The following is a 14,004-nucleotide window of genomic DNA, read 5'->3' as shown; positions in this document are numbered from 1 at the left end:
AGCAAAGTGTAAACAATCGCGTCTCTCAAACGATCTCCTATAAAATGATCAGAACTGACTAAAGTTCGATCTAACGCATTGGTACTACTTACCTATGTTTCCCTTCCATATCGATCCGTAGATTTACTCGAAACATTAACGGAGCAGCCTATTTTGAAATGAAATAGCCTCGCGGGTACAACAGCTATTCGGTGACGCCCCCTGACTACAGTTACCGTAATGCTGGGAAGCGATGCGACCTTGTAATTTACTAGTCGTACTAAAACGTACTAAAACATTTTGGCAGAGCACTGTGTACAACCAGTATGGATCAACAAATTCATCACTTGATCCATATATAAGGCGCACCGGGCTATAAGGCGCACTGTTGACTTTTGATAAAAATTTAGGTTTTTAGGTGCGCCTTATAGGGCGGAAAATACGGTAATTGTTTTCTAAGACTACGTATTTATCACACCAAAAGGCGCACTGGATTATAATGCGCACCCTCATTGAATTTTTTATTTTAGAAATTATTTCATATATAGGGCGCACCGGAGTAAAAGGCGCATAAAATAGAGGCTATACTGCAACAAACTGAGGTTGACTAGGGTTGCGGTATGCATCCACTAGCCAATAACCAATGAGCCCTCTGTAAACAATCGCGGTTCTCAAACTATCTCCAATAAAATGATCAGAAATTACTAAAGTTCGATCTAACGCATGCTGCTTACCTATGTTTCCCTTCCATATCGATCCGTAAATTTACTCAAAACAGAGCAGCCTATTTTGACATGAAATAGCCTCGTGCTTATAGCGCAGAGATGGGGACTCGAGTCACTGTGACTTGGACTCGAGTCTACTCGAGTCGCTGTTTTGATGACTTGTGACTTGACAAAAAATGAAAAAACTTGACTCGACTTGGAAGTTAAAGACTCGGGACTTGACTTGAGACACAATGACTTGAATGACTTCAGTGTTATTTAGTTTATGTTTTCAGTTTGAATATAAAATTAATAATACATAAAAAAATATATATCGATAACGCGGTAGGAACGCAAGCTGAGAATGGCGTTGTCATGACTGGATCACTACCCTGTCAATCAATTTGTCGTGCCCTCTCTACCTACTGAACGTGTTTATTGGCGAATCACGGCCCTTTATATCAGACATGCGCAAACATGTCAGTGGGAGCGGTACCGCGAGTCAACACCTTCGGCTATCGCAATTACTTTTATGATGGCAAAAGATGGAAAGCACAGTGCGAGATGCCAACAAAAACATTTCGGACAGCCAGACGACAACTTCAAACTTTGTCCATCATCTGTGGAGCCATTCTGCCAAGTAAGTGCTTTTCATTTATCTAAATAGGTGTGTGTATATATAGTTTAATGCAATGAATATGATGATGAAACTGAATTAAATAAATATGACTTAATATAGAGCAAGTTAATAAATAAAAACTACAGTTAACTTGACCTATTTAAGTACTTGACTTGGACTTGACCTATTTCACCAAATGATTCCCGAGCGCGGCACCGCTGCTGCTCACTGCTCCCCTCTCCCCCAGGGGATGGATCAAAATCACATGGGGATGGGTTAAATGCAGAGGACAATTTTCACCACACCCAGATGTGTGTGTGACGATCATTGGGACTTTAACTTTTTAACTTTTATTTAAGGACTTGACTTGCCCAAGAAAAAAAGGACTTGGGACTTACTTGAGACTTGAAGGTTAAGACTTACTTGAGACTTGCACATGTGAGACTTGGTCCCATCTCTGGTATAGCGGCTATCACTATAGCATTAGCCACCCGCAAACTCCCATGAGCCTCAGCTGGCAGACTCCCATGAGCCTCAGCAAAGTGTAAACAATAGCGTTTCTCAAACGATCTCCTATAAAATGATCGGAACTGACTAAAATTCAATCTAACACATTGGTACTGCTTACCAATGTTTCCCTTCCATATCGATCTGTAAATTTACTCAGAACATTAACGGAGCAGCCTATTTTGAAATGAAATAGCCTCACGGGTACAACAGCTATTCAGTGACGCCCCCTGACCTTCCAATGCTGGGAAGCGATGCGACCTTGTAATTTACTAGACGCACTAAAACGTACTGAAACATGTTGGCAGAGCACTGTGTACAACCAGCATGGATCCACAAATTCATCAATTGATCCATATATAAGGCGCACCGGACTATAAGGCGCACTGTCGGCTTTTGAGAAAATGTTAGGTTTTTAGGTGTGCCTTGTAGACCGGAAAACACGGTATTCTATTTAATAAAATAAAAAATAAAAAAAAAAGCACAATAATAGAACAGTACTTTTTTCATTCTCCACCTCCATCATCTTCCGCTTCCACTCATCAAACGTTGGGATGTCTTCAGGGTCTTTGCTGTTCACGGTAGGATCGGTGTCCGCGGTGTTGGCAATATTCAAGTCCTGAGGGACGATATCAAAACTGAAATTGGTGCTTGCGGAGGCGGCAGCCATTTGTTGCCTATGTTACTTACTTGCTCGTTGAGCGGGTGTGATACGCTGTCATCCAGATGCTGAGCAGCCTGGGCATTCGGTGGGTCACTGTGAATTTTGGTACCAGTTGTGTGAGCGTTTGACATGTTTTCCAAAATGACTGGAGGAAGCCTACAACAACATTTTAATAGAATTCAGAATCTTTCATCTGGGATTGACCGATTAAAAGTAGTTCACTACCTGCCATGATGATAGGGATTAGCCTCTTCCATGCATTCAGCAGGCAACTCAGAGTCAAGGACGTCAGAATGAGCTTCGTCATTTTCATCGTCCAAAACACTAAGATGACAAGAGCAAATTTTTGTAATCTAACAATTTAGGAGGGAAAAAAAGGCAGCGCTTCATGAAATATCTTAATGAATTAAATCTCAAATTAAATAGAATTGTGATATTCTTGCCTGACTGTTATAATGTTTTGAAGGCTAGGAATACCAGGACTGTCATTTCCCTCAACTGTGGATTCATAGTCTGTATCGGAAGACCTAATCAGGACAACTGATTCTTGTTCTTGAGCAGCAGGTACATCAAAGTTTTCCATTTCCAAGTGTAGCTTGTGTTCCTCCTTTGGCTGGGAAATAGCTCTGACGATCTCTGAGGTTGCCTCTAAGCTGGGCTTGTCCAGTTCATGGGGCTGGAAGATAAAGGTCAAGCAAAACTTTGGAATTGTTTTGACTTTGAGGAATAACCGAGTTTGCATGGACTCCAAATGTCGCATTTATAATAACCAGGCAGTAGTGAAGTAAGTAACTATTGCCCAGTTAGGCAACAATTTGAGCATTGATGTACGTTCAACATTTTTATTTTTTTATTTTTATTTTTTTATAAAATCGGTGAGAATAACAACTTGATATTTGACTTACCTCCGAATGAGTCTCTTCTTTGTCCACCGTTTGAGTGGACTGCTCTTCTTTTTGATGATCCCCTTGTGACTGTTCATTTCTGTACGACTGGAGGTGCGAAGCCAAGCTCTCACCCGCCTGAAGACATCATACAAAGGGATGGGGGGATGGAGGGAAGTTAACCTCTTAATTGTTAAATACGTGTTGACTTCAAATGCCCTAAATAAATTGTTTTAGCTTTAACGCACAACCAAATATACAGTATACACAGTGGGGAGAACAAGTATTTGATACACTGTTTTTTTTCAGGCTTTCCCACTTGCAAAGCATGTAGAAGTCTGTAATTTCTATCATAGGTACTCTTCAACTGTGAGTGATGGAATCTAAAAAAAAAATCCCGAAAATCACATTGTATGATTTTTAAATACCGTTTTTTTCCATGTATAATGCGCCCCATGTATAATACGCACCCTAAAAATGGCATGTCGATGCTGGAAAAAAGCCTGTACCCATGTATAATACGCACCCAAATTTTGACTCCTACTTAAGTCCGTAAACGTAGAATTATTTCAGAAAAAAGATCATCTTTGGGAACAACCGGATGTTATTCTGCCGGTCAGTATCACTGCGCATGCGCTAGCAAACTTAATAGCGAAGAAATGTTTCGGATTTGTGTAGGGTACATTGTGACAGCAAACGAGCAGGTGATCGAGCAAGCGTCTGATACGAGAGCACTGTGTTCGTATGGAGCGTGTTTGAAGTGAACAGCAGAGAAGAAAGCGCATCTGTAATGGCGGCCTCCGTATCATATCCGGATTTAAAAAAAATATATATTTTTTTTTTGTACCCATGTATAATGCGCACCCCAGATTTTAGGACAATAGATTTGTTAAATTTTGCGCATTATACATGGAAAAAACAGTAATCAATTTCCATTTTATTGCATGAAATAAGTATTTGATACCTCAGAAAAACAGAACTTAATATTTGGTGCAGACACCTTTGTTTGCAATTACAGAGATCAGACGTTTCCTGTACCGTATTTTCCGCCCTATTAGGCGCACCGGGGTATAAGGCGCACCTTCAATGAACGGCCCATTTTAAAACTTTGTCCATATATAAGGCGCACCGGCCTATAAGGCGCATAAAATAGAAGCTTTACTGCAACAAACTGAGGTTGACTAGGGTTGCGGTATGCACCCACTAGCCAATAACCAACGAGCCCTCTGTAAACAATCGCGTTTCTCAAACGATCTCCTATAAAATGATTGGAACTGACTAAAGTTCGATCTAACGCATTGGTACTACTTACCTATGTTTCCCTTTCATATCGATCCGTAGATTTACTCGAAACATGAACAGAGCAGCCTATTTTGACATGAAATAGCCTCGCGCGTATAGCAGCTATCGTTATAGCATTAGCCATCCGCAAAAACCCATGACCCTCAGCTCGCAATCTCCCATGAGCCTTAGCAAAGTGTAAACAATCGCGTTTCTCAAACGAGCTCCTATAAAATGATCAGAACTGACTAAAGTTCGATCTAACGCATTGGTACTACTTACCTATGTTTCCCTTGCATATCGATCCGTAGATTTACTCGAAACATGAACAGAGCAGCCTATTTTGACATGAAATAGCCTCGCGCGGATAGCAGCTATCGTTATAGCATTAGCCATCCGCAAAAACCCATGACCCTCAGCTCGCAATCTCCCATGAGCCTCAGCAAAGTGTAAACAATCGCGTTTCTCAAACGAGCTCCTATAAAATGATCAGAACTGACTAAAGCTCGATCTAACGCATTGGTACTACTTACCTATGTTTCCCTTCCATATCGATCCGTAGATTTACTCGAAACATTAACGGAGCAGCCTATTTTGAAATGAAATAGCCTCGCGGGTACAACAGCTATTCGGTGACGCCCCCTGACTACAGTTACCGTAATGTTGGGAAGCGATGCGACCTTGTAATTTACTAGTCATACTAAAACGTACTAAAACATTTTGGCAGAGCACTGTGTACAACCAGTATGGATCAACAAATTCATCACTTGATCCTTATATAAGGCGCACCGGACTATAAGGCGCACTGTTGACTTTTGATAAAAAGGTTTTTAGGTGCGCCTTATAGGGCGGAAAATACGGTAGTTCTTGACCAGGTTTGCACACACTACAGCAGGGATTTTGGCCCACTCCTCCAAACAGATCTCCTCCGGAGCCTTCAGGTTTCAGGGCTGTCGCTGGGCCACACAGACTTTAAACTCCCTCCAAAGATTCTCTATTGGATTCAGGTCTGGTGACTGGCTAGGCCACTCCAGGACCTTGAGATGTTTCCTACGGAGCCACTCCTTAGTTGCCCTGGCTTTGTGTTTTAGGTCGATGTCATGCTGGAAGACCCAGCCGCGACCCATCTTCAATGCTCTTACTGAGGGAAGGAGGTTGTTGGCCAAGATCTCACGATACATGGCCCCATTCATCCTTCCCTGAATACGGTGCAGTCGTCCTGTTCCCTTTGCAGAAGAGCATCCCCAAAGAATGATGTTTGCACCGCCATCCTTCACAGTTGGGATGGTGTTCTTGGGGTTGTACTCATCATTTTTCTTTCTCCAAACACGACAAGTGGGGTTTAAACAAAAAGTTCTATTTTTGTCTCATCAAACCACATGACCTACTCCCATACCGCCTCTGGATCATCCAGATGTGTAATTTGCAAACTTCAGACGGACCTTGATATGCGTTGGCTTGAGCAAGGGCACCTTGCGTCCACTGCAGGATTTTAATCCTAGACGGCATAGTGTGTTACTGATCAGTTTTTTATAGACTGTGGTCCCAGCTCTATTCAGGTCATTGACCAGGTCCTGCCGTGTAGTTCTGGGCTCATTCCTCACCTTCCTCATGATCATTAATGCCCCACGAAGTGAGATCTTGCATGGCGCCCCAGACCGAGGGAGATTGAATTTCTCCCATTTTCTAATAATTGCGCAACAGTTGGTGCCTTCTCACCAAGCTGCTTGCCTATTGTCCTGTAGCCCATCCCAGCTTTGTGCAGGTCTACAATTTTATCCCTGATCTCCTTACACAGCTCTCTGGTCTTGAGCATTGTGGATAGGCTGGAGTCTGATTGATTGAGTGTGTGGACAGGTATCTTTTATACAGGTAATGAGTTCAAATAAGTGCAGTTAATACAGGTAATGAGTGGGGGAAAGGCGGGCTTCTTAAAGATGAACTAACAGGTCTGTGAGAGCCAAAATTCTTACTGGTTGATAGATGATCAAATACTTATGTCATGGAATAATATGCAAATTAATTATTTGAAGATCATCTACTGGGATTTTCTAGATTTTTCACTTTATTGTCATTTTGTAAACACTTGGTGCACACAAAACAAAATTTCGTTGCATACGGCTTTCAACAAAGGAATGATATTTCGGCTGGACAAAAAGTGACATTTCTATATAAATATGAAATAAGATAAGATAAATATAAAGTGCAGCAATGAAGGAAACAAAAACAGTATTTACAAAGCGCGCAGGGGAACGCCAAGTTGACTGTTCAACAGTCTGACGACAGTAGGGAAAAAACTATTGCAGAACCTGGTGGACCTGCAGCGGATGCTGCGAAACATCTTCCCAGAATTTAGCAGGGAGAACAGTCCTTGGTGGGGGTGTGATGGGTCACTAATAATATTTTGGGCTTGGGACACGCAGCGCTGGGATGACAAGTCCTGAATGGAGGGAAGAGGAGCCCCGATGAGCCTCTCTGCTGTCCTCACCACTCTCCTTACGTTCTTCCAATCGGAGGCGCTGAAACCCCCACACCACACCGAGAGACAGCTCGTCAGAATACTCTCTATGGTGCTTCGGTAGAACGTCCTCATGATGGGTGGGGGCAGGTGGGCTCTCCTCATCCTCCGCAGGAAGTACAAGCGCTTCTGTGCCCTCTTGACCAGTGTCGTGGTGTTCCCAGTCCAGGTGAGGTCGTCTGTGATGTGGACCCCCAGGAATTTAGTGCTGCTGACCACCTCCACAGCAGAGCTGTTGATGATCAGTGGAGCGTGGTGAGGCTGGTTCTTCCTGAAGTCGACGATGATCTCCTTCGTCTTATCCACATTCAGGATCAGTCCATTGTCTCTGCACCAGCCCACCAACTGCTCCACCTCCTCTCTGTAGTCCAGGTCGTCGTTATCGCTGATGAGGCCCACCACCGTTGCGTCGTCTGCAAACTTCACGATGTGATTGGTGGTGAACCTGGGGGCGCAGTCGTGTGTCATCAGGGTGAACAGCAGGGGGCTCAGGACGCAGCCTTGAGGGGAGCCTGTGCTGAGGGTGATGACATCCGAGGTGTTCTGTCCGACCCGGACTGACTGAGGTCTGTTGGTGAGGAAGTCTAGCAGCCAGTTCCGAAGGGGGTTGCTGAAGCCCAGGCCTTCCAGTTTTCCCACCAGATGCTGTGGAATGATGGTGTTAAACGCTGAACTGAAGTCCAGGAACAGCAACCGCACGTGGGTGTTCCTCTCCTCCAGGTGAGCCAGGCTCAGGTGAAGAACGGAGGAGATGGCACCCTCAGTAGAGCGGTTCTTCCGGTAGGCAAACTGGAACGGGTCGAATGTCGGGGGGAGTCTGGAGACGATGTGGTCTTTGACCAGCCTTTCGAAGCACTTCATCATGATGGGAGTCAGTGCCACAGGTCTGTAGTCATTGAATGAGGTGATTTGAGGTGTCTTTGGCACCGGAATGATGGAGGCAGCCTTGAAGCATACAGGCACCGTGGCTTGGCCCAGCGAGATGTTAAAAATGTCTGTGATGACACCAGCCAGCTGACCTGCACATTCCTATGACACCCGCCCAGGTATGCTATCAGGGCCTGGGGCTTTACGTGGGTTGACTCTTCTGAGAGTCTTCAACACGTCGGCTGAGTCAAGGCAGAGTGCCTCCTCTTCCTGATGGGGAACAGATTTAACTGCCGGAGTGCCGTTTAGTGCCTCAAACCGCCCAAAGAAGTTGTTTAGACCATTCAGGAAGTCACCATCAACTTCACCCACCGGGGGGGGAGGGTAAGTTGTAGTCAGTAATCGCTCGTATGCCTTGCCACATGCTCCTGGTGTTATTGGCGTCGTGGAAAAAATCCTGAATTTTTCGACTGTGGCTTCGCTTCGCTAACCTGATGGCACGGTTCAAGTTGGCTCTCGCTGTCCTCAGTGCCTCCTTGTCGCCAGACTTGAGGGCTGCGTTCCGTGCTCGCAGCGTATGACGAACCTCCTCAGTCATCCAGGGTCGTTGGTTGGCTCGGTTGATGATGGTCTTAGTGGTGCTGACGTCCTCGGTGCATTTGTTGATGTAGGCTAACACAGTCATGGCGTACTCAATGTCGATCTGATTGTCATATGTTGCTGCTGATCTGAACCTGTCCCAGTCAGAGCACTCAAAGCAGTCCTGGAGCGGCTCCATGCCCCCCTCAGACCACACCCTCACCTGCTTCACTGTAGGTTTTGCTCTGATCAGCAGGGGCCTGTAAACAGGGATTAGCATTTCAGATAGGTGGTCTGAAGAGCCGAGGTGCGGGCGGGGGGCTGCTCTGAATGCATCTTTTATATTTGTATAAACCAAGTCCAGAGTGTTCTCTCCCCGAGTTGGAAAATCCACGTGTTGGTAAAAATGAGGGAGAATAGTCTTCATGTTAGCTTGGTTGAAGTCCCCAGCAATGATGAAAACACCCTCTGTGTGCGTGGATTGCACTGATTGTTCGATAGAGAACGCTCATGGCCTCTTTAGTATTAGCGCTAGGAGGGACATACATGGCCGTGATGCTAACAACAGTAAACTCCCTGGGCAGGTAGAAGGGTCTGCAGTTGACAGTCAAAAGCTCGATGTCCGAAGAGCAGAAGCTGGCGACAGATCTAGCGTTTTTGCACCAGCTGTTGTTGATGTAGACACACAGCCCACCTCCTCGGGATTTACCGCTTAGGTCGCTGTTTCTGTCAGCGGGGAATGTAGCTAGCCCCTCCAGGCTAACGGCGGAGTCCGGTATTGATGAGTTCAGCCATGTCTCCGTCAGGATGAAAGCGCAGCAGTCTCTAACCTCCCTCTTTGAAGAGAGTTCCAGTTGTAGATGGTCCATTTTATTATCCAGTGAGCGGACGTTGGAGAGGAAGATGGATGGAAGTGGCGGTTTGTAGGGGTTAGCCTTCAGCTTAGCCGTTAGCCCACCTCGACAGCCGCGCTTTCGCCGCCGGTCGCACCGCCTCCGCTTACTCCTTCTCCGGCGTGTGCTGCCCGGCGAGCCCGCTGCAACGTGAGCTTCCAGGGCTAGGGCCCGAAGCACTCCGGCAAGGGTAGTTGTGTCTATGAGTCCATCTAAAACACTTGATGACCGTACCTCCAGCAGGCGCTGGCGATCATAAACTTACCTACTGGATGGATAACCTAAACTTTGTCTCATAAGTAGTGCCCTAGGCGGCATATTATGTGAAATTTGTGAAATCGCGTCGAGCCGCAGCCGACTGGGGCGCCGCCATCTTAAAATTTAAGTAAATCTTAAGTAAAATCTTACTTAATTCACCAAAGAATGGCAATGTTTGCTTTTGCACTTAAACTCTTCAAGTGTGTCAATAAATTCATATATTACAAGACAAACAATACTTTTATATTTAAGCTTGAGGTATTGTTTCGATAAAAGCATTTGATGGTGATGCTATCATCGGGAGTGATTGTTGAATAAGAACCGCTACTCGCAAACTGTCAAGCCAACCTCGTCTTCCTGATGAGAGTCCCCTGACTCGCCCTCCAAATCGATGTCCTGCCGAGGCTCAGACCTTTGGGCCTCCTGGTCTGGCTCTGTGCAATCAACATGGCAGTTAGGGAACCTGCAGGGCAAGGAAGCAATAATCACCGACTGATGTTGCTTATCTTACAGCAAGCCCACACGTTGCTACAAAAAATATTTTATATGTGAGGCATTGGGAAAAGTCCAGGTGGCTTGTAATGCCACGTGTCGAATTTATCTTATCTGTTTGCAAATTAAGGAAGGGCTAGCAAATCAAAAAGGAACATACTATACACACTCAATCAAATACATGTTTGTCCTGTGCCGAAAAGTATTAGAACTGTAAGGCCAAATTCAATACTTTTTGCTGGAGACTAAGATCATAAACTAGATGATGTTGTAGCAATATAATGAACCACATTGCCAGAACGCAAAAGAGGTCAGACACATTAAAGTGGAATATACAGCGCATGCACTTTATCAGTTAAGATAAGACTGAAATTAGTAAAACTAACTGGTGTTCTCACTGAAATTCATCTCACAGCACAACACTGCGCTTTATGTACTAGGCCATTATCCGGATTTGTTCTTGCAGGATTTTAGGTCTTGCTACTGGATTGTTTTGTTCAAGCTAATGTAATCATGTAGTGCAGGGGTCTCAAACTCGCGGCCCGCGGGCCAATTGCGGCCCTCAGGACAATGTTTTGCGGCCCCCTGCCTGAAATAAAATCTTTGTGTTAATGCGGCCCGCGCATTTTTTCTCACATGCATCTGGGTTTTTTATATTTTTAACACCTGTGGGCTCCCGTAGCTCAGGCTCGTGACAACAGAATTAGCGATTGGTCATCTGACCAAGATGGCGGCCGCATTTCTCGCCGCGCAGCACCCCCAGCGGGGTCTACCCTTTTATTATGTCTATGATTGCGAACGCGCGGCAATGTGACCGGATGCGGAAGCGCCGAAAAACACCGAAACTGAAACGCGACAGTGACATCAAGTAGAACTAAATAATATTACAAAAGCCCCAAACATGTCTTGTTCAAAGCCTGCAGTGAAGAGAAAGGTTGGTGATGAGCACAGACAATTTCAGGAGAAGTGGGAAGTGCAATATTTCTTTGTTGAGCACAGGGGCATCCCGACGTGTCTTATTTGCACAGAGAAAGTTGCAGTGCACAAAGAATACAACTTGAGACGTCATTACCCAACTAGACATGCTGAGGAGTATGAGAAATGCCAGGGAGATGAGAGAGCCAACCGGGTTGTTAATCTTAAAACAGGTCTACTGAGGCAACAGGATTTCTTTAAGAAAGCAACCAAAGAGAATGATGCAGCAGTCGAAGCTAGCTATGTGGTTAGCGAGATGATTGCTAAAGCAGGAAAGCCATTCACAGAAGGTGAATTTGTCAAAAACTGCATATTACAGGCTGCAAGTATTGTCTGTCCAGAAAAACAAGGTCAGTTTAGCAACATTAGCCTTTCTGCCAACACTGTGGCAGAGCGCATTACTGATCTGTCAAGTGACGTTTATGATCAACTGTGTGAAAAAGCAAAATGTTTCAGTGTATACTCAGTCGCTCTTGATGAGACCACAGACATCACCGACACTGCCCAGCTTGCCATCTGTGTCCGGGATGGTGTTGATGACAATTTTGAAGTCATAGAGGAGCTGCTCTCAGTTATTCCAATGCATGGCCAGACCACCGCTCAGGAGATATTTCACCAGCTATGTGAGGCCATTGAGAATGCCGGTTTATCATGGAAGAGGTTTGCTGGAATAACAACTGATGGAGCGCCATCAATGACAGGGAGGAAAAATGGACTGGTGGCACTCGTTAAAAAAAAATTGGAAGAGGAGAGTGTGGAGGAGGCCATTGCTCTGCACTGCATTATCCATCAGCAGGCCCTTTGCAGCAAATGCCTGAAGTTCGACAATGTTATGTCTGTCGTTGTGAAATGTATCAACTACATCAGATCCAGGGGCTTAAAGCACAGAAGGTTCCGTGCTTTTTTAGAGGAAATGGAGTCAAAACATGGGGATGTGCTCTACTTCACCGAGGTACGTTGGCTCAGCAGGGGAAGCATATTGAAGAGATTTTTTGAGTTGAGAGCGGAAGTGAAAGCCTTCATGGAGAAAGATGGGGTTGCTGTTCCCGTGCTAAGTGACCCCAAATGGCTCATGGACTTGGCTTTTCTTGTTGATATTACACATGAGCTTAATGTACTGAACAAGAAGTTACAAGGCCAGGGGCAACTTGTCAGTGCTGCCTATGACAACGTGAGAGCATTCTCTACAAAACTCATGTTATGGAAAGCCCAGCTTTCTCAGACAAACCTTAGCCATTTCCCAACATGCAAAGCACTCATTGATTCAGGCACACCATTCAGTAGTGAGAAGTATGTGGATGCCATTTTAAAGCTAGAAGAGGAATTTAAACAGAGATTTGCAGACTTCAAGACGCACAGAGCCACATTTCAAATTTATGCAGACCCCTTCTGCTTTGATGTGCAAGATGCCCCCCCTGTGCTTCAAATGGAGCTCATTGACCTGCAGTGCAACTCTGAACTCAAAGCCAAGTTCAGGGAGGTGAGTGGGAAAGCAGATGTAGCCCGGTGATTACCAGACTAATAGTTTATTTAATTATTTCTGTTACAGTAATTGTCATAATATTCATTATTATGATAGTATATAAATCCTGTTTTTTATTTAAATATAGGTCACCCAAACTTAAAAGTAAACTGTCTGTTTAAGCAAGTTAGGTTGTGTTTGTGTTCATACCATTTCATTGGTCAATTAAACAAATTGGCATTGCATAGTCAAATGTGATTGGCTGTTGTTGGGGAGAGGTTTTTTTCCCCCCGGGAAAAAAGGAAGAGTTGAAAAAGACTGAGCGGAACGGACATATGCGGTATCCTTCCGAAGGAATTGACGGTGTTGGTGGTAAATAATTTGCTAAGAATACAGTGGTATGTTTTAAGATACGTACAGACTCTGTTAGTTTTTGCCGCGTCGGGAAAGTTTGTTGTCGCAAGAGGAGCGAGCATGGAACCGGGAATTAGCAAGGCCGTAGCAACCGCGGTTAACGTCTGAGCTACGTTGCCATCTCGTTGCCACGCACTCAAGCTACTCGACGACAGAGACCATATCTTGCCACGCACTCAAGCTACCCGACGACAGAGACCATATCTTGCCACGCACACAAGCTACGGACAACCGAGACCGTTTATTGCCACGTACTCAAGCTGCAAAAAAACGACAAGGAATTTTAGCTTTGCTGAGTAGTGAGCAAGGCGGGGAAACAGGCCTGCAACGGGGTGGTGCGGACTGAAAGGGACATTTCATACGTCGTGAGTACTGAGTGTGCGTGTGTGTGTGAGTGGGCCCACTACACTAAAATTCTGAGCGTGTGTGTATCCGGGTGCGCGTGTGAAAAGCGTGTGTGTATCCGTGTGCGCGTGTGAAAAGAAGTTTGTCTTTTGCCATTGTTCTATGTGGATTTATTTTCGTTTTGTGTATTAAAATATGGCTCTTTCTAATTTCGCCAATACGTTATAGTTGCTCTGGGTCTCATTTTAGCTAGTGTTTGTTTGGTTGGTAGTTTTCACCGACCTCACTTAATTAGGTGAACCTTCGTGGTATCCACCTGAGGGCAAACCGGACCCAAGCACCCACCATTCTCTGGTAAGTTCTACACTGAGTGGTTTAAAAGGGTGCTACATAAAATGGAGGCACCGCTGGGATTGATTTAGCTCTAAAATAGTTATAAAATAGCACTACATTTAACTACATTTAGTTTGACCCAGAGAAGTGTAGGTTTAATAGTAATAATAAGAAAATAAAATAATTCTGTATTCTTTACCCTTAAGTTAGTCACCTTAACGAAGCCTTAG

At 44.8% G+C, this 14,004-nt stretch overlaps 1 protein-coding gene across 20 annotated transcripts in view; it reads right to left on the bottom strand.

Moving 5' to 3' along the window:
- The window catches only part of LOC133166020 (SUN domain-containing ossification factor-like), a 156,901-nt gene that overhangs the window by 127,924 nt on the left and 14,973 nt on the right, over nucleotides 1–14,004 (bottom strand). For 19 of the 20 annotated variants that reach the window (XR_009717684.1, XR_009717683.1, XM_061295991.1 and 16 more), the window contains 6 exons: nucleotides 10,102–10,216; nucleotides 3,379–3,495; nucleotides 2,917–3,149; nucleotides 2,699–2,797; nucleotides 2,500–2,629; nucleotides 2,311–2,428 (listed from right to left, as the gene is read on the bottom strand). Coding sequence is in view for 18 of the 20 variants with exons in the window: in XM_061295991.1 (XP_061151975.1) it covers nucleotides 2,311–2,428; nucleotides 2,500–2,629; nucleotides 2,699–2,797; nucleotides 2,917–3,149; nucleotides 3,379–3,495; nucleotides 10,102–10,216 (812 nt within the window). In the remaining 2 variants the exon portion in view is untranslated. The remainder of the gene's footprint in view (nucleotides 1–2,310; nucleotides 2,429–2,499; nucleotides 2,630–2,698; nucleotides 2,798–2,916; nucleotides 3,150–3,378; nucleotides 3,496–10,101; nucleotides 10,217–14,004) is intronic. The other variant, XM_061295987.1, reaches the window with a different exon arrangement.

The sequence above is a fragment of the Syngnathus typhle genome, linkage group LG13 (assembly GCF_033458585.1).
Source record: "Syngnathus typhle isolate RoL2023-S1 ecotype Sweden linkage group LG13, RoL_Styp_1.0, whole genome shotgun sequence".
Classification (NCBI taxonomy): Eukaryota; Metazoa; Chordata; class Actinopteri; order Syngnathiformes; family Syngnathidae; genus Syngnathus; species Syngnathus typhle.
This window is presented reverse-complemented; position numbering and strand designations above follow the sequence as displayed.